A 22812-nucleotide genomic window follows, 5' to 3' on the forward strand; every position below is an offset into this window, starting at 1 on the left:
TATATTGCTTTGATTTATTAAAAAAATGTGCATTGACAAACTGTTGTGTGCACATCATCTTTGACTTGTTTTATAGGTGCATCAGCGCAAAGAAATTACTATTCCCAAGGGGTTTTAGGCCTCATGGGCTTAAAAAGTGAGACCCATTTCGTTCATGAGGCGGCTGTTGCCATTTTCTCTGCAGCAGGCCTAGTCGGGCGAAGTGTTACTGGCGCAGCCTTCAATCAGTTTAAAAGGGAGGCGAAATCTCCCTTGGACAAGAAAAACATTCTGTGCTTTCAGGTAGGTAAAAGTTTCCAATCTAACCAAAATTTATGAAAGTTGGTGGCTCCATTTTTGCACATACTCAGCCGAGGTTTCACTATTAACTTGTTTTATAATTACTTACTAAAGCTTCAAGTCTAGTTTTTGCCTATTGGAGCTGGGTACTTTGATGCAAGAATCCACAAACTAATTTTAAAATATAAAAGAGAGACTCGTAGCACTTCTACTTAGTTGTCACATTAACTCCTCTATTTAGAGTGTACATATTTGTCGCTTAACAAGTGCTCATACTTTGCTTTGTTTTGATCATGCAGATTTCTTCAGTCATTTTTTTCGAAGTGCACCGTTCCGACTGGAGAGGTTGAGCAAAAGATGAAGCTCCTCAATAAAGCATTGGCAAACAAAATATTGACTTGATGAAATCAAAAGATTAAGAAAGGAATGGCACATCAAATAAAGTATTTTGTTTGATTTCTGTGTTCACATTTGTGTCCTGCTTGCTCTGATGCAGTGGTGCACCTGTCAGTTGGCTAAGCACCGATTTGCTTGTGGGCTTATCAGAGTAGCATGCTACATTTATAGGCTGGTACACCCATACTGGTACACTGATAGACTGATACACTAATAGACTGATACACTCATAGACTGATACACTCATAGACTGATACAACTGTCAATAACCTGATAACTTATCAGTTTTCCTATCAGAATTTTTGCTAGGGTCAAGAACGAGCGTAGTTATTCATTTCTCACAAGCCGACAACACTTTTTCCTTTCCTCCTTCGCGGTGATCCACTGACTAGGGTATTTGGCTGCTGACCGGCAGGTCACGGAATCAAGTCCCAGCTGCAGCGGCTGCATTTCCGACGGAAGCAAAAATGTAGGCCTATGTTCTCAGATTTTGATGCACGTAAAAAAAAAACCAGGTGGTCGAAATTTCTGGAGCCCTCCACAACGGAGTCTTTCGTAATCATATGTGCAAGAATTCTGATAGAAAAACTGATAGGCCATCAGGTTATTGACAGTTGTATCAGTCTATAGGTGTATCAGTCTATAGGTGTATCAGTCTATGAATGTATCAGTCTAAGAGTGTATCTGTCTATGAGTGTATCTGTCTATGAGTGTATCTGTCTATGAGTGTATCAGTCTATCAGTGTACCAGTACTGGGGTACCAGCCTATAAGTGTGGCATTTTACTCTGATAGGCCCACAAGCGAATCGGTGCTTAGCGAACTGGCAGGTGCACGCTACATCAGAGCAAGCAGGACACAAATATGAACACAGAAATCAAACAAAATATTTTATTTGATGTGCCATCCTTTGGTTAATTTTTTGATTTCATAAAGTCATTAGTTTTGTTTGCCAAAGCTTTATTGAGGAGCTTCTTCATTTGCTCAATCTCTCCAATCAGAACGGTGTGCTTCAAAAAAATGGTTGAAGAAATCTGCATGATCAAAAACAAGTTACAGGCACTTATTAAGCGACAACTATGAGCACTCTAACTAGAGGAGTCAACATGACAACGAAATAAGTAGGAGTGCTACTAGTCTGCCTCTCTAATATTGTTTAAAATTAAATTGTGGATTCTTACATGAAAGTACCCAGCTCCAGTAGGCAAAAGCTACACTTGAAGCTTTAGTAAGTAATTATAACACAAGTTGGCAGTGAAACCTCGGCTGATTACATGCAAAAATGGAGCCACCAACATCCATGAATTTTGGTCAGATTGCAAAATTTCACCTACCTGAAAATGCAGCATATGTTTCTTTCTCCAAGGGAGATTTCGCCTCCTCTTTAGACCGATTGGAGGCTGCGCCAGTAACACTTTTACCGACTAGGCCTGCTGTATAAAAAATGGCAACGGCCACCTCACAAACAAGACAGGTCTGTCTTTTTAAGCCCATGGGGTGATTGTACAACCTCTTGGGAACGGCAATTCCTTTGCTCCGATGCACCTTTAAAAGAAGTCAAAGATGATGTGCACACATTAGTTTGTCAATGCACATTTTCTCATTAAAGCAAAAGAATATATCTTCGAGACAAAGCATACGAGAGTTTTATGATACCTGTCAGTGGGCCCATAATTGATAAGAGGTGCAGCCTTCCTCACACTTGAGTGGGCTACTTCAGGGCTGTCCGTGGTCCCTGTGGTGGTTCCGGCGTGGCAGCACATAGTGGTAGCAAAAGTGCAAGACCTTTCTGTTTTTGAGGCTTGCGGCTGCAACACCCGCAAAGGACAAGGTTCTTTGCTGATGGAAAAGTAGAATGTGCAGAAATAAAGTATATTGTACCCTTAATTGTCACGGTAGCCGCCTAGGTGTGCATGGTCAAATAGTATATATGATAAACCTAGCATGCTGTTGAGATATGCAATTAAAGTGTAATGATACATTGCATGTCACGTCTCAAAACCATGGTGGGATTATAGGAGATGCCTTAGTAGAGGGCTCAAAAAATTTTTACCAAGTGATGTTCTTTTTAATATCCACCACAATATGCAAGTTGTAAAAGCACATTTTCAAGTGATTAGAAAAACATGCATGATTCCCTGCCACCCATGAGCTAAGATTGCATTCTGCTTTTTAGGAAAATTGCACGTTATAAGAATAGTGACCTTGCTTCTGCATACAACCCTAACAGCAGTGCGTTGCAACAGCTTATGAAGAAATGATAAACCTATTTGGAAATTTTTGCTGCGAAGGGCAGTTTCCAGTAGCCTTATTCTTTCTAATACTTTTGTATTTTGAGCCCTCAGTATATATATTCACTTCTTTCAGGAGCTCTTTCTCTGTTCTTTTATTCAGCATCAGGAAACAGCAGGCATCCCTGCTGCTTCTTAAAACGGTTGCTGACGTACTTTGTCTTCTGCTTAACAGCAGAACAGCAGTTTGACGTCATGTTTATTACAACTGCAGACAACCCAACACACAAATTTCACTGCTAGTTCGCAAGCACAAACAGGGCGTATATCCGCATAAGCAAAAATAACTTTAAACTAGTCAATTGTACAAAGAAGTGACTAAGGTGCACTCATACCACGATAGAATAAAATAAAAATAGCTCTTCAGCATACTGCAACTTTACTACCACCTTCAATACGACGTTTCGGCGCCCGTGCAGTATTGGAGCAGCGATGCTCTAATATATTCACTAAGGGGGCGGGGAGTATATTAGAGCATTGGTGCTTCATGTGTGACACGGCACCACGTGCAGAGTAAAATTGGCTGTCGATTGTAATTGCGCCGCAGTAGCACATCAGCCGCAATGTCATTGATAGCCAAACTTGGCTGTCGGTAATAATTATGCTGCAAAGTAGCACATCAGCTGCAGTGTGAGCAATTGCAACTTACTTTTTTAAACGACTTATTGTCCCCTTCACTTGAGCTGCAGCTATCGGAGGAGTCGCTATCGGGTCTGCAGAATGGATGTTCGTTTTTTTGTTGCATTCCTTGCATCATCCTCGGTGCCTAAGAAAATATGACCAATAAGTAACTTCAGAATGACTGCTTTCTCCTCTTTGTTTTCGTATTGGAAATACAAGAGGCGCAGACTTACCGCAAAGCTTAATCACTTGAGCGTGATAGTGGCCACAGTGTGTTATCCTTCCAGAACACCCGGTACCACTTGCAAGGATCAAAATTGCATGTATCCTTCGAATTGATGTACTTACATGCACTTACCGGAACCATTAATTTTTAATTATCATCGCAAAACCAAACATCTTGGAGAATTGCGAGTGTACAGGCGCGATACTGAGCAATTAAGAGTCACAACAATGTTCACATGCACTACACATGCACCAAGGCCCCCACGAACTTGCTATTGATGACGATGGCAGTGACATTTGTGGATCTGCAAACTGGTAGGTGTTCTGTGGATCTCCCGAGTAGTTTATGCAACAACAAGTCCACGACTTCTTTCTCTACACAACGCAATTTAGTTCCTGAAAACAAAAATATTTATTTGCAAAAAAACATTTACTTCATGTTTTTACAACTTTATAGAGTAGTTTTTTTAGAGCTCACAGCAAATAATATATAAACAATGAACGCAGTTACTGTAAAAGGGCGACGCTGTGCATAGCCTCCGAGATGGCGAACGCGCAATGACGGGAGCACAGCGGAAATTTCAGAGGTCATGCGCTGTGTCGCCATATTTGCGTTGGTTAGGCTAGGTGACGCTAGCCGCCGGCCAAATTAAAGGGTACAGCCATTACAATCCATTCATCCATCTATCTATCACATCATTATGACTACAATCATCTAGCCATAATGGCAGTCAGCGACCACCATGGCGACGACCACCTTCCTTTGTGGGGAACACAGTACAATACACCTTAAGCACGCGAGGTGTTCTGTAGGGTCACTACCTCGCGTTGTGATCTCGCGGCACATGTTATAGTTTTCGGCAAAACGCGCGCCGTGTGCTCAACATTCAAGGCACAGCAAGCAGGTTGTGAATGTGAAGCCTTGGTCGATGTAATCGGTCTTTGCCCGTTCACTTATTATAAGTACCGCAGCCTCACTTTGCGTGGACACTATCAAGCGCACTATTTGAAGTTTGTGTCAAGCTCGACGAGAGATGGATTCAACTCAACCCCAGCCTCGATAAAAAAAAAACGCTATTTGGAGCCTGGATCGCATTATGTAGTACCTCGGACAAGGAGTGGTGGAGGCGCAGTCGGCCAACCAGCTACACTCAGCAAGAGCTTTCCTCAGTCTTTAGCTGGTAATTGATGTTCTGGAGGAGCGGCCTTCGACAGGCGATTGATTGATTGATTTGTGGGGTTTAACGTCCCAAAACCACCATATGATTATGAGAGACGCCGTAGTGGAAGACTCCGGAAATTTTGACCACCTGGGGTTCTTTAACATGCACCCAAATCTGAGCACACGGGCCTACGACATTTCCGCCTCCATCGGAAATGCAGCCGCCGCAGCCGGGATTTGAACCCGCGACCTGCGGGTCAGCAGCCGAGTACCTTAGCCGCTAGACTACCACGGCGGGGCCTTCAACAGGCGAAGTCTGAGTGATGCCACGGTGACCACAATGAAAATCCTGATCTTGACGACACTTACGGCTTCGGGAAAAACTCGCTCAGCGATTCCGACTGGACTGCAGATGGGGCTCGCGACAATGTTGGCATGAGCGACACTTTTTAAATGCAACAATGGCATGTATTTTGCACTAGTGCATGTCAATAAACTGCCAGGCTCTGTGTGTGTGCTCATGTGTGTGAGGCTTCTTTAAACTATTCAAGAACACATGTCACATTGCTATTGGCTCAGAAAAAAAGAAAAAAAGTTGTGCTTTGGCCGAAGTTTGTGGCCAGTGTGTTTGCACATGAAAGTTGGATGTGTTTGCTATGTTGCTGCTGTACCAAACTTGTTTAAAACTTGTGACATATATAGTCAGTCAAATACGAGTTTAGCAAGGTAGGACAACTAAATCTTGGCTTGATTCTTTCTATTGTTGTTCTCTTCACTACTCAAATTTTCTCATGATAGGCAGTTTCGCCCGCGCGCATGCGTGAGTGTGTGCGCGTGCGTGTGTGTGCACGCGTGCGTGTGTGTTTTGCAGTCAAATGCTTTAGCCCTAATTATTACATGGTTTTTGATTTATCAATCATGTGAGGATTACAGGCAAGTAATATAGCAAGTGTGTGCCACCACTTGGGCTTTGTGAAAAGACAGACCTGTGAATAACAGATGCTGCTATCAACATATCAGCCAAATCTTGCAGCTGCAGGTGACTTTTTTCATATAGACGACTGTGCTCACTTCGAATTTTCGGATGCCTGTATGCGGTGTAAAACAACTTAAAGCATGCTATTGGCCTATAGCCAAAATAAATGAAGAGCAGCATTTTAATCGAATGTGCTTCTTGTCACAGTGTGCTGCCACATGCTGGCACTGCTGTCCAAAATCTTCTAACATTGCATTGTCACACTCGCACACGGGAATGACAACACAAAAAAGCTACTGTGTTTCTTCAAGCATGCTCTAGCTCATAATGTCTGCTTACATATCGCACTTCTTTACTGCCATTCCTCCCTGTAGTTTTCGGTGCAGTTTGTTGGGACCGACCAGAAAAAAAAAGAAAGCGGTTGAAGTGCGCAATAAACCCCTCAACTTGCTTTGAAATATTTCTGGCAGTGGATTTGCGAGACATGCAGTTTTGGTGATGAGGTCAATTAATGATTACTCAAAGAAGCATTTCATTGTTTCTTTAAGGTGTCTCATCCAGTATGGATTATGACACTAATGTAGTGGCTCATCATTAAAGGCAAAGCGCTATGTGGGAGAGACAGCTGGGGTTGGCTTGTGTTAACAAAGGGAGAAACTGCAGCACCACCCGAGGCTTTTGAATCCAGGCCGTTTGGAAAAATTTTTGTATCAGCATGCTCATTTCACAATAGTTGACTGATTATTAAGTTATCTTCCTTGGAATGTTTACTGGCCCTATAACTTATAATTTAGAAATTATGTTTTTATAGCTCTGCGATGAGAAGTTTTGTTTGTAGTGTTTCAAGTTATGTTTATACTGTCATCTGATAAGCTTTGGATACTAGTATCTTGAAATTTCTAGATGTCATCTATCATTGTAAGCATTAACTGTGTTGCTATCTGGCACCTGCAATCCCATTTGTACACAGAATAAAGCATTCATCTAGACTGAAAGCTGCTTTGCATATTTAAAGGTCAGTTTGTCAATTATGCACCATCATGAAACATTGTACATTTTATTCTACACATCCAAAAGCTGCCAGTTGCACTGTTTGAGTCATCGTAATATTTCACACAATGGTCGTCAAGTGTTCAATAGAAAACGCTGATACACTAATATACATGCAGAAGTGACCTATCACATATATGTGGGCAGTGTGTTCAAAAAAAAAAAACTACCGTTAAAATGACAGTAATGAATCTTATGAAGATCCGATAAATGAACAAAAGACTAAAAACCTATTGACTAGTATATGCCATATAAATGACCAATCAAACTTATTCAAAAGCTGGTAGCACTGGTAAGACTGTGTATCAGTCCGATATGAGACTGGTAGCACTGGTAAGAAAATGTATCAGACTGATATGAATGTCTATAAGAACTGGTAAGACTTTGTATCAGTCTGGTACAAGACTGGTACAACTTATAGGAAACTGTATCAGACTGATTCAGACCTCTATCAGAATTTTCCCTAGGGGTACGGTAAACCCTGCATATCAATCAACACTTTCTCCTTGTTTTGACATTGAGGAATGATGCAGATAGAAGCTCTATCAACGTGTCTTATGACCTTGAGCTTGCACCTTGAAGTGCCATAGATTTCTTCTATTGAGATTCCTGATTGATTGATATGTGGAGTTTAACGTCACAAAACCGCCATATGAATATGAGAGACGCTGTAGTGGAGGGTTCCGGGAAGTCTGTCTACCTGTGGTTCTTTAATGTGCACCCAAATGTGAGCACACAGACCTACGACATTTCCACCTCTGCGTTGAGATTCCTGTGCGTGGTAGTGTTGCTATTGTGTCATCTTAGCACACTATACCTATCTCAGCACCCACACGTGGCGGTACTCGTTGCAATTAGCACTCTTTATTTCAATGCTGCTTTTGATATATGTAAGCTGAGGTAACAGCAAAGCGATGGTTGTAAACATCACTTGCTTCCCCCCCCCCTGCCCGTTGAAGTGATGGGATTTCTGTACAAATGGTGCACTTGAGGTGGCAACTCGCCCAAATCAGGGCCCACGGGCCTACAAAATTTCCGCCTCCATCGGAAATGCAGCCGCCGTAGCTGGGATTCAAACCCACGACCTACGGGTCAGCAGCCGAGTACCTTAGCCACTAGACCACCGCGGTGGGGCGATTCGGAGGCTTTTTAGCCATTCTTCCGTAAAAATTCAAGTTTGTATATAATTTCAATTTCATTGACAGTCATACATTATGGTCAGAAATTGCAAAAGATGCCATGGCGCAAAAGTCACATCATCGTGCTAGTGGTTATCAGCGACATCCGAAATTCGGCCATATAACTGGATCAGCGGCACTTGAAACCTTAACTGGTAGAACTTCATTTTGTGTGATTTGGTCAGCATGTAAGAAGTCATTGTAGGGCAAAAAACACGGACTGATGATGCGCATGGACTGATGATGCACGTAGAAGGACAGCATGCTGCCCTTCATCTGTCCATGTTCTTTCCCGTTCGTAATGAGTTTACAACCTGAAGCACAAGTAGCACTACACCTTATGAGAGGACAACGTACCTGGTCAGTCCATGCTTGTTTAGCAGCCTGTGAAGTATGGGAACCAACTGATGAGCAGAAACTGGCAATAGCTGATGACGCAGACGAAGCGTCGGAGCACAGGACTCGCTCGCGGTTGTCACCAATGCCGATACGGATCAAGGTGCTCCTGCACAGGTTCACAAGGTTTGAAAACAAAGGCCTAGAACAGAATTCAAAGCATTCACTTAGCTCAACATATTGTTCCAAGAAAACATTTATCCACATGTTATTTACAGGTGGAGACATTGGCTGAATCAAAGCTGGCCTGCTGCTTCTCCTCTCATTGCTGATACTCGATGCAGGGAATTGGCTGAGTAGTAGGGCTAGTAGGTGAATGTGAAAAAGTAATTGGTTCTTCAGAATCTGGTCAGACACCCACCTTCAGGGGGTGTCTTATCGAATTTTCCAAGAAAAGTTGATACATAGATGACGTGCATAAAAATATTGGAAGAGTGCTTATATCGTCTAGGCTGAAATGTTCGGCTGCTCATAGAATGAGACAAGTGTGACTGATCAACAAAAACTCTGTCATCACCTGGTTCGATATCGACATGAGACAGTTTCTTGTACAAGAAAGTGGTAGAGTGACAGTTTAGAGGCACCCTTTTTCTGAGAAACTATGACAGTAAAGCAAAGCACGCTTATGCATTCAATTGTTTGATGATCTATTTTCTCTCAAAGCTTTTTCTGAATCAATCGGCTACACTTTTATTGTTAGAGGATTCATTAGGAGAGTATTTATTTATGCATTTACTTGTTTATTTTATTATTTATTTATTACAAAAAAATCTGGCCTCTGTTGCACTTATCCCTGTAAAGGCCCCTGATTTCAAACAAGCATGTATATGGGCAGCTTCTGCGATATAGGAAGATATAAAGAACTCTGCCAGGTTGAGTAATTGGACTTAACAAAGCTCCTTTATGAACCAACAAATTTTGAGCAGAATCAATTATTATATCGCTAAATATCGATGTCACAGGCACCCTATTAGTGAATAGTCATGTGCATGACAAGTCAGTATACGCTACTATCGAACGCAAACCCTCATAAGAACTCAATTTACACCAAAGCATGAACCACCAACTAGCCCAACTTTCACTTCTAGCCCATTAAGAAAACAGAGGCAAAGGCGGTGCGCAATGAGGGATGTGGGCAGCCCTGCGAGAGGAGGGCCACTCGGACGCAGATGGAGGACAGTCGGCCGAGTGACGAGTGAGGAAAGAGGATAGGCCTGAGAGAAAGAAAGAAATCACCAGAAGAGTATGTCTGGTTTCTTATCCTGCAATGGGGAAGGTGCAATGCGATATAAAGAAGAAACGCATCCCGCGACCAATAGAAGCATCTTTTGATTGACAGTAGCAGAACAGGCGAGTTAGAAGGGGATCTCTCAACCACATGTTCACCCCTGTGAAAGTTTGCAGTGAAGCATTTTTGAGCAGCATCGACACACTCCGGAAACACCCCTGCATACATATTAAAGTCATCATCGATGCGATATATTTGTCGTATATGGACTTTTATCTCGGCCCTGAAGGTTCAATCAGGGACCCATATCACTGCTTTCTCTTTCGAGCGTCTCAACGGGAAAGACTGTCTCACTGTATTGCTTCATCTGTTGAGAGGCAAGATGGGAAAACACTGTCATTACTTAAGAATCATCGCAAAATAGCCAGCTGGCCAGCGAAAAAAACTGTTCCACACTCGCCATCATGGCTGTGAGCGGCACTGACTATTTCTCGTAGGTTTGCATGCACATGAATATCTGATACAGAGGACGACCACCTCTGCTTAGCTACACTGGAAGAACATCGAAGACGTTATTCAAAGGTTGCAGGTATGGTATCTACTTGTGGCAAGCTGTCTTTACATCTACATCACTTTCTTCACATTTAAACTGCAATAATTACGATAGAAGGAAAACAGTTCGCCGTTATTTGGCCCTATACAGTTTATGGCATCATTATTGGTTGGTTCTCATTAAGGTAATTCAATAGTTATTTGCGTCTTTCTTTTCTTCAGGTGCGCAAGAAAACCCACCTATCTGCTGGGCACACGCTCGTTCGAGAAGTGGCGCTGTCGTCATGACGCCCTGAAGCTTTCGGCGGTCTCGTGCCGCTCGTCACAGCCTGAGGCACTGGACTTGGAGCAGCACCGAGTAGCTTTGAAGGCGGTTGCGAACTCCGCAAACGGGAACCCAACACTGCGAACCATGAGGCACACGGGAGGCCAAAAAAAACCCGGCAATATCTACATTTCTCTTAAGCTCTTTTACAGGCACATGCTGTACAGCTTCGGGTTAGGGCGAGACTGAAACCCCGACACCAGAAAAACAAAAGTCCTGCTCTGGTGTCATACGCATATATTTTGAAATTTACATCAAGGGCCACCACTGTTAGCGACAATGTAATGCTCCACCATATATAGGTTGCTAAGTATATTGTATTGAGATGCTTCGGAATCTGCTTTAGCACGCTGCGGGTCGTTCCCATGTCAGACCAAGAAATACCAAGTCAGTGCTGCGCTGAGGCATCAATGAACTGCGAGTAACTGTTGCTCGAGTCGGGAACTAATAATAGCAGCCTCCCATTTTTACGTCATGATGACTTCGGAGCCGCGTGACCTAGGGCATTTCCAAAGAATGTCTTCTAGATTAGCTATATCCGCGAAAATAGAGCATGCATTGGTCGACTGCGTTAGGTATAAATCTCATGCAATAGAGCAGAGTTAGGGTACGGCCCGACATGAAGTAACCAAGGCACAGATATTTAACAAGGGTCATCCGACCGACTGCATGACATTCACAGTGCCACCTTTAAATATGTGCACAACTTGTACAGTGGCCACATCAACTAATAAAAACTGATCTTATAGATGTACATGAAGTCATACAGTTCCCGCGTCGAATCATACAATATTGTGTCAGCGCGAAAGCAACTTTTCGTGTAGCATAAATCATTTTTACATTGTTCATATGCGAGTCAATGGGCGTCTCCAAGGGGTATTGAGGTGAAAAGCTATTTACCTTGATTATTAGAGCTACAGTTTAGCTACATTGCCCACTTTGGCTGAGCATCTACACCACGATGCATGATAAAAACTGTAGAGCAAATAGCAAAGAAACAAAAGTATAGAGCACTAGATTGGTTGTCGCAGACATGGGTGACGCGACAACTTGGGTATGAACACCCAAGTATCTTCAGGTATGACTCAAGCTATTCGCACCAGGCAAAATTATTAAAAAGAGAACAGTTCAGCGCTTAATAAGCTTAGCACTTAAGACGTCATTCTTTACACTAAAATTAGTTCCCATCTTGCTAGTAGTCGTATAAAAGGCTTATTTCAGAATGGTGACTACCTCGAAGGTGGCACCATTGCATGATATTTAAACTTCCCAATGACTTTGATAGTATGTCACTGACTCGCCCACTAACCTTCTAGAATCTTGCGGTCTTCCTACGTTAGCGACAAGAGCAAAACTGGCACGATTAAAATTTCTACACAACCTGCTTCATGACCGCAGCCACATCGATGCATCAAAATATATCTCCCTAGCAGAACCCAGACAATTAAGACACAAACATGCATTCACTATCACAGAATACATCTTTAACAACGATTGCTTCAAGCATTCATTCTTTCCACTCTCGATGAGAGAATGAAATAGTCTAGATTCCTCCATTACCAGTATACAATTATTGTCAGAGTTAACCTCAAAAATTGAGGACATGTTCTGCAAATAATTTCCAGTTATCTTTTTCTTTTTTGATGAGTCGTATTATCATTTTTTCTAGCAGTTATTCTTGTGGAATAAATGTTTGCGTTCAATTGCGCGTAAATGAACTTGTTTTGCTGATTGCAGTAACTGGTTCTAAGTTATCGAAGTGCGTATTTTTCTGGTGTATTGTTTCCAGTGCTCTTGTATTTGTGTACAACTAGTGTTGTTTTGTCTTTCTACTAGTGGTTATCTTTTGTTAAAGAAATGTTTGCATACAATTGCGTTTAAATGAATTTGTTTTGCTGGGTGCAGTAACTGGTTCTAAGTTACCTAAGTGTGTATTTTCCTGGTGTATTGATCCCAGTGTTCTTGTGCTTGTGTACAACTAGTGTTGTTTTGTCTACTAGACAAGAACTGTCTTGTATGCCGTCTTTAGGTATGTACCGATTGTTCGGTGTTTGTATGCAATTAACGCCATTTTTTCAAAATGAACTTATTAAATTTTGTAAAGGCCTCAAGGCCCCTTCAGGCATTTCTGCCTCCAGCCACTGAGTTCTCTTGGATGTTCTGACAAATACGCTGCTGTACAAATGTGAAACTGAAAACTGTATTGTGTATCCAAGAACTGATGCCCTTCTGCTTTGGTCTCGTATGAGACTGGCAGTATCAAAAATAAATAACTAAATAAATAAATAAATGTTTAGCCAACCAAGTAACGCACAATTGCGATGAAAAAAATGTGTTCAGTGAATAGCATGCCTTACGGCCCCAGTCAAACTCCGGCCTGCCTGCTTTCGCTGTATGTAAATTTGTGCTTTGAACCAGCGTCAAAGTGGTACTACGATCTTGTCTGGCTGCCCCTATATCACACCACCTATGTTTATTTGCCACTCATGCCTGGGAACTCGAAACACACACACACAATGCCATACCCCCCCCCCCCCCCCGAGAGCACTATTTTTGCAATGCGGTGACGTCACTTGAAGCTACAGATTCACCTAGCCACAGTCAAAAAATCTCTGAGTAGGAGGCTTAAAGCCACGCATTCCACACATCACGTTCCCTTCCAGCGAGAAGCACCCTGCCAGTCATATAGCCTAAAAAGTAGAAATGAACAGAGAAGTAAAACCAGGGCCGGTCAGTTTTTTTCTTTCACTCGTGTAAAGAACCAGCTGCATTGGGCCACAAAACAACGCAGACAAATGGGCCTGCGAGCATAAATCTTCCAAAGTTCGAGCTTGTGGACCATTATGAACAAAGGTCCTTATTGCTCAAACTGGGAATATGGGCACTTTTGCAGTTCTAAAACGCGTAGAAAATGAATCCGCTTATACTGCAAAATGCAAAGATCAAATTTTGCTATGAAAACTAACACGGTGAAACCTCTGTGAGATTTTATAGAAACGCTGAATATCACTTATCGCTAACATTTTCATAGCGGGCGATGTCGTCATCGCACCCGCGTGCAGATGCGGAGCAGAGCGTGCCGTAACGTGCCTCGTCATAGCACGCACCTGGTTCGGCAAGCTTGGTGAGTACTAGCGTCTCTCCACGGTTCAAGACCTGGTATAGAAGGTCACGACCGACATGCTGCATTCGGTCAACGCTCGCTGCTTTTCCAACGAGCATCCCGGCAGTGTGCTGGGTTGCGTGGGCAGCACTGGTGTCACGCAAAGGGATTAGCCTCCGTGGGGTGGAGTGTGGCGTGGAATGCCACGTGGCTGCGGGCATCTTAGCACCTCTCACTGGCACATCGGTGAAGCTGCTGGCAGCAGAAGACAAGTAGAACGAGGGCCTATCCTTGCGCTCCTCCGAGCTAGCCCGCGCCGACTCACTGCTCGATCCAGACTTCAGTGAAGTGGCCCGAGGAGCCCCGGTCCACAGCATCTTGGAACTGTAACGACCTGTAGTCGAGGCAAAAATTAACTTTTAGAGGTGAAGTACCTCAAGAATTTTGGCTTCTCGGCTAGTCTTGTCATCTTCACAATGAATCGTAAATGATGCCCCCCTACTCACCACAGGTCCATTCCATACCATAAGTAAAAGTTAAAGGTTCGTCGTTGCTGCCTTAAACATTCGTTTGGCTTAGCAGCATTGTCGGAATACCAGGAAAAATGCACCGAGGCACTCAAGTTTTTTTCAAAATTATGGGAACGAACAAAATGATGCTAAGCAAAGGGGACGTTAGTTGTTACAAGCTGGCACTCCTGCGTCGCCGGCGCCAAGACAGCAGCGGGAACGATTGCAGGTTTGTCCATTTTATACGTGAGCAGAAGCAGTGAAGAAATCAAAGACGTGTTTGGGAAAAGAAATAGAAAAAATTATTATACTAGTATCTGGCACAAGAAATACAATACTGCAAACAACTAAAAAGTGTGCATCTAAAAAAATTAATGGGCTTTTAAGCAAGAAGCCAGTGGTCCCAGCATAGTCAAGTGCACCCTGTACTGACGGCAGACGGATGTCTGCTATACCTGTGGTAGACTCGGCCACAGAGCCGACGTGTTCCCCACTCCAGGAAATGTTATCTGTCGAGGTTGCGGAATAACCTCCCCTGGCGACCAACATGTTTGCTCACTGAAGTGCGTCTTCTATGGAGGGCCTCATTCAACCGCCGACAGAACCTGTACAAAAAGATTCGAGATACTTTACATCGTCAGACAGTGCAAAAGAGAGGTGCGATTTTGACAAGGACTTCCCACTGATACATGAGCTGTCCGAACCGGCCAACAAGTCCAGGTCCCAGTTCAGGAGCTCAACGGGGCGCTCTCGATACAGGAGCGGTCCCCGATCCACAACTGTTCCCAGTCCCGGAGCTGTTCTCGATCTCGGGGCCCGGCTGTCAGCATTCAGGTGCCTGCTGCCACAGCGATCGAGTGGGCTGACCGGGTCAAAGGATCCTAGAAATAGGTAACGGGGGCATACTGCCAGAGCAGAACAATGATAGAATTATTCAGCTGGAAAGGGAAAACGCTGCACTTAAGGAGGCGATTGCGTGACTTAGAGTCAAGATAGTCACACTTAAGAATACTAATAGCGTTAAGAGTTAGGCTCTACAACCTTCTCAGGTCACTGGACTCGAAACGCCCGTTAAAACGCCTATAGAAACGGCCATGGCAACGCCCGTAGAAAAACCCGCAGAGACGCCCATCGAAACACCCTTGAAAGTGCAGTGTACTGTTCGTCCAGCCAAAAAGAGGGCTGTGACGAGGCCCACATTTGATGAGAAACTGCATAGTTTTAAAACAGATCAGAGACATGTTACAATCGCTTAGCCAAACAGCCGCATTGATTCATGTTAAGGTCGATACCTTGGCGGACAAGTTCAGTGCACTGGATGCCAAGGTCGGACGCTAACTTCTGTGCGTTGGATGCTAAAGTCAATGCGCTCGAACGCAGGCACATATCTTTTGAGCCTAACCATGGCGCGTCCGCCTAAAGAGTTCAGGATTTGGCAGTGGAACTGCTGGGGGTTTACCCTCAAGAAGAGAGTTCTTCAGCAGTTCATTCGTTCTCACTCTGAAAAGCCGCACGTCATTTTGCTTCAGGAGATTCTTTTGGATTCTGTCATTTTGTCGCATTACACATCTCATGCTCTTTATGGAGACAGACGATGGGGCATTTGCACGCTCGTATCTAAGCGATACACCTATATTTCTCATGATCTTTCTATGAACAGTAGTAAAGTAGAACACTCATTGGTCGAAATTGTTCCGGGGGGTCATTGAAAGAGTAGCATTTTCATCCTGCATATTTATAGTTTGCCAAATGACTCGAGACAAAGGTTTGCGGCAATCTTGAGTAGGGCTGCCGCCAGGGCCGGTATCTCCCCGCTTCTGGTGGCGGGTGATTTCAATGCTCCTCATCAGGCTTGGGGTTATCTGCGATCGTCCTGTAAAGGCGAGGATTTGTGGCAAGCAGCGGAGAACTTGAACCTGACCCTGGCCATGGACCCAGCATTTCCAACCAGTATGGGTAACTCCTGCACGAGGGACACCATGCGGGATTTTACCTTTGTTAAAAATGTTGAATCTGCTACTTGGCACAACTTGCACGTGGATCTGGGTAGTGACCATAATGTCTTAGCTACTCATATCAGTGTAAAGGGCAAACCCGTAAAGAGTTAAGTTTCAAAGGTTGGTTTTACTTCCGTCACATTAGAAAAGAACACGCACAAGCTGAAGACTCAACCCCCAGCCTGAATCAATGGGCCAAACAGCTCAAGGGGACACTGGTAAGGCGACAAAAAAGACACACACGGATTTGGAAACGGATAGGATGGACAGCAGCCTAGCGCATCTCCTAGAGGCAAAGGAATCATAACTCAATAGGTGGAAGGGACAGAAGCTCAATCGTCGGCTCCGCAAGAAAATTGCAGAACATAACCAAATCATCGAGGACCTCTGCCAGACCATCTCTAGGCAGCAAGGGGATGAGGTGTGCAATTCTGTTGATGGCCAAATGAGAACAGAATAGGAATAGAATTTGCTAAAGCACCTTTTGCACGAGTGGAATTCCAAGAGTAATCAAGGGCAAGTCATTCCTAAACTTATACATGCCGCCAGACAGTATGATTCTGAAGACACTATACTGGATGGTTTGGCTCACAGATATTTACCCATTGGCTCCTCGAGCTGTTCAGACTATCCGTCTAACACTGGACCCCCTTGCGCTGAGCTCGAAGAGCCCTTTACTACCAGCGACGTTTGGGAAGTTCTTCAAAACCTTAATGGACGATCGGCTCGGGCACCGGATGGCATCTCGAACAAGGCCCCCAGGAACCTAGAAGATGAATACATCGATTTCCTTACCGATGAGATCCATTGCATACGGAGAAAAGGTTCTGCCCAAACTCTTGAAAAATGGCATCAGTTGTCTTCATTCCCAAGCCAGGGCGACCTCCAGGTTTAGGCGATCCAAGACCCATATCGATAACGTCCCGTGTCGGCAAGGTGGTGGAGCATGTCATTTACAACCATGTTTCTAAGTACTACGAGAAGAAAGGTCTTTTTTCTTTATAACATGGTTGGGTTTTAGCCATTTTTGTCCGCGCAGGACACAATGAAGCTGCTCAAACATCAAATCATAGATGTGAACACAAGGGACGTAAGAAGCATCCTGGGTCTCAACTTGGAAAAAGCATTTGACAACATCTCTCACGCGAGCATCTTAAACTCCATTTCGGAGCTTGGACTAGGCGAAACCTTCCACAGATACGTCAGCTCCTTTATCGAATCCAGCTGGGAAGGCCACGCTCAATATCGGAGACCTCAAGTCCTCTCCAATAGCACTGGGCCCTGAAGGCATGCCGCAAGGAGTGGTGATATCTCCGCTTCTCTTTAACATCACTATATGCAAGTTGTCCACACTGCTATCAAACGTGAAGGGCATCAGCCATATGCTTTACACAGCTGATATTATCATCTGGTGTCTTGGAGGTAGCGAAAGGGAAGTCAAGACTGCACTCCAGGAAGCCCTCGATCAGACAGAGCACTTCCTTGCTGGCACAGGGCTGAGGTGCTTCTCGAGTAAATCTGAGCTGCTTTTATACAGGCCCAATAGAAAAGGAGCCAGGTTAAAAAACTTGTTTTGAAGCCTTTATCAGAGGTAGACATTGTACTTCACACCAAAAGTGCTGCCCCCATTCCGAGAGCGGATGCTATTAGAGTGCTGGGCATGATTATAGAGTCACACAGGTACAACAGACAAACCCCAAGATTTCAACCAAGACTGAGAACATGATGAGGTTGATTAATAGGGTTTCAAACAGAAGGGGGGGGGGACTTAGAGAGGACAGTCTATTGAGGCTTTTATGCATTCCTCACCTACGTTGCTGCCATGCACTCTTGGTGTGGATTCGAAAAGAAGAAGCTGGAAACTCTGATCAGAAAAACATAAAGAGGGTATTGGGCATCCCCGTGAGAACAAGCACTGAATGGCTTGTGCAGCTAGGTGTTCATAACACCCTATATCAGATCATTGAAGCCCAAGAGGCTGCACAGCTAATGCGCCTGTCGTCTACGCCGTCTGGTAGGAAGATTCTGTCTGTCCTAGGCCTCAGTCCTGCGCTCGTAAAGGATCACCGTCTTCAACTACCGGATGAACAGCGTACTGCCATCCAGGTCTCTCCGTTTCCGCGAAACTTCCATCCTCAGCACAACGTAGGAAGGTGCCGGGCTAGGACCTTCACACTTATGAAGAACATTGGGAACGATCCTCATTCAGTGTGTTTTGTCGATGCCGCTCAGTACGGTAGCTCAGCTAGGTTTTCTGTTATTTCCGTCAATAATATGGGTTCTATTATCAATGCTGCGTCAGTTAGAAACTCAACTCCCTCAAAGGCCGAACAGTTGGCTGTAGCCCTTGCCCTTTTGGATGACAGTAGATGGCAAATCTTCACAGACTCAAGGTCAGCGGTCGAGGCTTTCGCCTCTGGTTTCATCTGTACTGAAGTATTTATACTACTTGAAAATAGGACACTTTCTCCACATACCATTACCTGGTTTCCTGCACATCTCAAACTCCTACTGGACTCTCAAGTAAACCTGAACGACACTGCTCACTCCTGGGCGTGTGCACTAACCCTCCACGCTGGGGAGGACGTAGGTCCACAGGTTGGCAGCGAGATGTTCAGGGACGCTTTACTTACATTCAGTGAAGTGCCTAAACACTACCAGTTGAGTAGGCGATCATTTTCTCCTCCGCATAACAAGTTGTCTAGAGCTCAGGCCATCACGTTTAGAATGCTCCAGACCAGGTCCTATTCAAGCCTATTTTACCTCAGCATAGTCTCCTCCGAGGCTTTTCACTCTACTTGTCCTGATTGTGGTGAAGTTAGTGACTTGGCACATATGCTCTGGCAGTGCCCCTCGTTACGGGGCCCAAGTCGGCTCACAGAAGAAAATTGGGAGTCTGCCTTACGAAGTTCAGAGTTGCTACCACCACTACGGGCTGTTGAGAGAGCCCACAATGCGGCGGTGAGGCTAGGCTTCCCCGTTCCTACGTGGGAGTGGCCCGCGACGTTGCTCCAAAGAAGCAGCGTTTCTCAGGACCCATTAAAGTTCTTTGTCTGTCTGTCTGTCTGTCTGTTTAAGCAAGAAGTATAAAGAGGCACTGAATGAACACACAAAAAATATGCAAACAATGCTAAACACGTGAAAGTTCAAAAGCATTAACAGGTGCATGATGGCATACGTGATGACCGGCAGCGTTAAGTCCTCGTTGATCGGATATGCCAGAAGTACCAAATAGTTCTGGCACGACTACGATGCCGGTTGCATTGCAACTCTATTGCTTTCGGAAGCTAAATCTTGACGGTAAACACAGGCCGGTCGAGCTAACCAGGACTGAAGTTCAGATGTCCTTGTGGCACACGTTGATTACGCCTCTCAACTAGACGAAAAGCTAAGTTCAGGTGGTTGGCCGACACAAAGTCGCAATAAAAACTCCTAGAAGCGAGACAAAATTATCACAAGCAACCACACTGATTAGCAGGGCTATATGCTTATCTGCCTCGAAAAAATGGGGACCATAGACATGAGTTCACTTATGCTCAATCATGCTCATGCTCATTGTTCAAAACTCCACCCTAAAATATATGCAACCACGCCCATTTGTAAGAGCTGGGCATGTTCTCCACTGGGCGAGGGGGATAAGCTTCTGAGGCAATCACTTACATCTCTTCGGCGGGTTGTTTCTACTATGGGAAGGGGCTAGTGCCTTGTTTATCAACCGGCGCACCCTGTGACCTACAGTTTAGTTCGGAGAACTAGGTGGTTGCCCGTTTATGCCCCAGAAAAAAAAGGGTTAATTCTCGGCGGTGGACATTCGAGACAATGAGCGCCGCCAGGCCTTCAGCTCAAACAGAAACTTGATGTCCAAACAATCTCATCTCAAGGTCAGAGAAAAAAGCGCAAAGCCAGTTAACTTAGCGTGCTGCCAGGTAGCAACAATTGTAGTCTAGGACAATAGCAGTAGTTAATCTTTTACTTTTTGAATGTAGGTCGAATCAAGCCAAGCAATGGCTCCTTGTCCATGGAAATACAAGTAGACGGTATGACACCCTAATGCGTTTACTTTTAATACGCTCACTAAAGCACAAATAAAGGACCGATTGGTTTTAGATATCGTTGAAAAAGGAATGTAGCTGGAGCCAATGTAGTGGCAAATACACTATTATTCCTCAAGGCAATACTGCTGCTCTGATGAAGACAAGTCAACTTGCCAAAACATAGAAACATTGTTTCTCGTGGCAACACCTCTTTAACAATCTCTCGTTGTTTCACGTATCTCTTCCGAGCTTCTGTATTATTTAGTACTCTACGCAGCAAATATATTTCACATTATCAACCCTTTTGAACTCATGTCATAAATAAAACTGAAATACTGTTTACTTTTGCACGAACACTGCGTGATAATTTCATCAATTTAGGCTCACATAGTAAACAAGATTATGCTGATGTAACTGTTTGTGTATGAACAGGAATTTTTCTTCGTTGCTGTGTCATGTGTGCTGTTGCTGCTGCGTTGTAGAGGTGGCTGCGGGCCTTCTGTCAAGTTGCTTGTGTCTCAAGCAACTTTTACCCGCAGTCTCCTCTATTGTTGAAAGAAATAAAAAAGAAATCAAAAATCAAGAAAATAGGAAGAATAAAAATAAAGAAAATAAGAAAAATGAAAAGGAAATACCAAAAATAAGAAATAAAGAAAATAAGAAAAAAAATACAAACGTAATACTATTGTCGTCCTCGTCATCATCAGCATCATCATTATAAACACACTCAAATTCTGTGAAAAAAGTACATGCAGCGTCATGACAGACGCGATTGAACCAAATAAGACGTGGTCACTTCGTGGTTATTTTTTGCATTGGTTTGAATATTCTGGGTTAAATGTGTTTAATGTTTGCTCACTTTGTGTACATTTCATCAGTGATTTAAAGCGGCTTTTGCAGATAAACACATTTACAATATATGCATGTCGGTTCTAAAGTATGATACGGAAGGATAACAAAAGCTTAATTTACCTAGTCTTCATTTCGTTTTTATTATTGAGGAAACAATAGGCCTTTGTTTGGCCACTTCACAACACACACAAAAAAAAACTTGAAGAATGCTTGAATAAATGTAACGAATGGCAGCGTCACTCAATGGACCTGCAAGCCAGCATGAACAGTTTTGCTGCCATGCTAAATGAAAAAGAATAGCTACCGAGACAACCCTCCTCCACTCGCTAGTTTCACACCCCTTACCTTTATTTGCCGACCATACCAGTGATGTCATGACAGAAATGCGTTCCCTGTGAGTTATTTTTAGTTAGATACCCAGCATTTGCCAGTCGAAAAAGCAGCACTGCCGTGGCGTGTCACTATGCGACAGCGCATCTTATGGGAGCTATGGAAAGTTTCCGTGTGCTCGTTAGACTGCGCGCAGCAGACAGACAGACAGACAAACAACTTTATTTGGTCCTGAGAGGCAAGGCAGCGGGCCAACTATGTAGGTCCCCACCCAGCCGTTGGCTAGTCCCATGTCGGAACAGAGAGGCCATGCCTCTCCGCTCGTTCACGGGCCCTCTGGACAGCCTGAAGCTGGACGTCTTGTCTGGGGTCTGTGATTGCCGTCGTCCAGTCTTCTGTTTTAAAATCCTGTAACGCAGGGCACTGCCAGAGCATGTGACTCAAAGAGCAAAATTCACCACAATCTGGGCAAAGTGGATCAATATCCGGATGAAGCATGCTCAGAAAGCCCCTAGAGGGGTAAGACCCCGTCTGGAGCATGCGGAGCGTGCTTGCTTGTGATCTGTGGAACTGCGCGCAGCAAGGATAAAAATAAATTGACGACATGCTTCCCAGTGCAGCTTGCCTTCAGTTGCCGGGTTTAGAGGTGTAAATGTGGGGAAGTACACAGTTCCTGGAATTCATCAGAGGCTGCCATTAGAGTGGAAATTGTATGTCATCATAACATGAAAGATTAGGCAACTACATAAAAGGTCCGATCGAGTAATGGTAGGAGGCAGACTAGGTGTCCCTGTCGAATGACTCGATGATGAACGGAATTCGCGCGCCCTTGCGAGGGTGAAGCTAGCCACGGCCCTCCTGCCCTAGTCCTTACCAAAGGTGACATATCTTCTGTCAGCATTGAAGGTGGCTCAAGGCGTAGCAGTGAATGATCTTCACAACAGATGCAAAATTACCCGCAACCACGTGATATGATGGGCTATTCAGGAGTTGATCTTTGAATTTCAGCGCAGACTGATCGTAAAAGCTACGGAGTCAACGAATCGATTTTTTTTGGAATGACGTTTCAAGAACTAGTTTCTTTTGGGAGAAATGGAGCAACGCCACCGTTCGATTCAGAATCAGTGCAATTGTAACGTAAACTCGTTAGGTTACATATGAATGTCAGGGGGAACAGCATTCCTTCTGTATAAGTCCCACTGCAATCAATAGACGTGCACACGCACACACCCTATCATGCAGAAAACGGCCCACTGCGTCAGATTGTCCGTGACTGAGCTGCACTGTTTCCATCAAATGATGATGATGG

The 22812-nt window shown here is 44.2% G+C and overlaps 1 protein-coding gene across 7 annotated transcripts in view; it reads right to left on the bottom strand.

The window, feature by feature from the left end:
* The window catches only part of LOC119161804 (uncharacterized), a 268657-nt gene that overhangs the window by 94870 nt on the left and 150975 nt on the right, over positions 1-22812 (bottom strand). For all 7 annotated transcript variants that reach the window (XR_012887672.1, XR_012887673.1, XM_075880544.1 and 4 more), the window contains 3 exons: positions 13786-14175; positions 10594-10756; positions 8535-8682 (listed from right to left, as the gene is read on the bottom strand). Coding sequence is in view for 5 of the 7 variants with exons in the window: in XM_075880544.1 (XP_075736659.1) it covers positions 8535-8682; positions 10594-10756; positions 13786-14175 (701 nt within the window). In the remaining 2 variants the exon portion in view is untranslated. The remainder of the gene's footprint in view (positions 1-8534; positions 8683-10593; positions 10757-13785; positions 14176-22812) is intronic.

Source organism: Rhipicephalus microplus, chromosome X (genome assembly GCF_043290135.1).
Source record: "Rhipicephalus microplus isolate Deutch F79 chromosome X, USDA_Rmic, whole genome shotgun sequence".
NCBI lineage: Eukaryota > Metazoa > Arthropoda > Arachnida > Ixodida > Ixodidae > Rhipicephalus > Rhipicephalus microplus.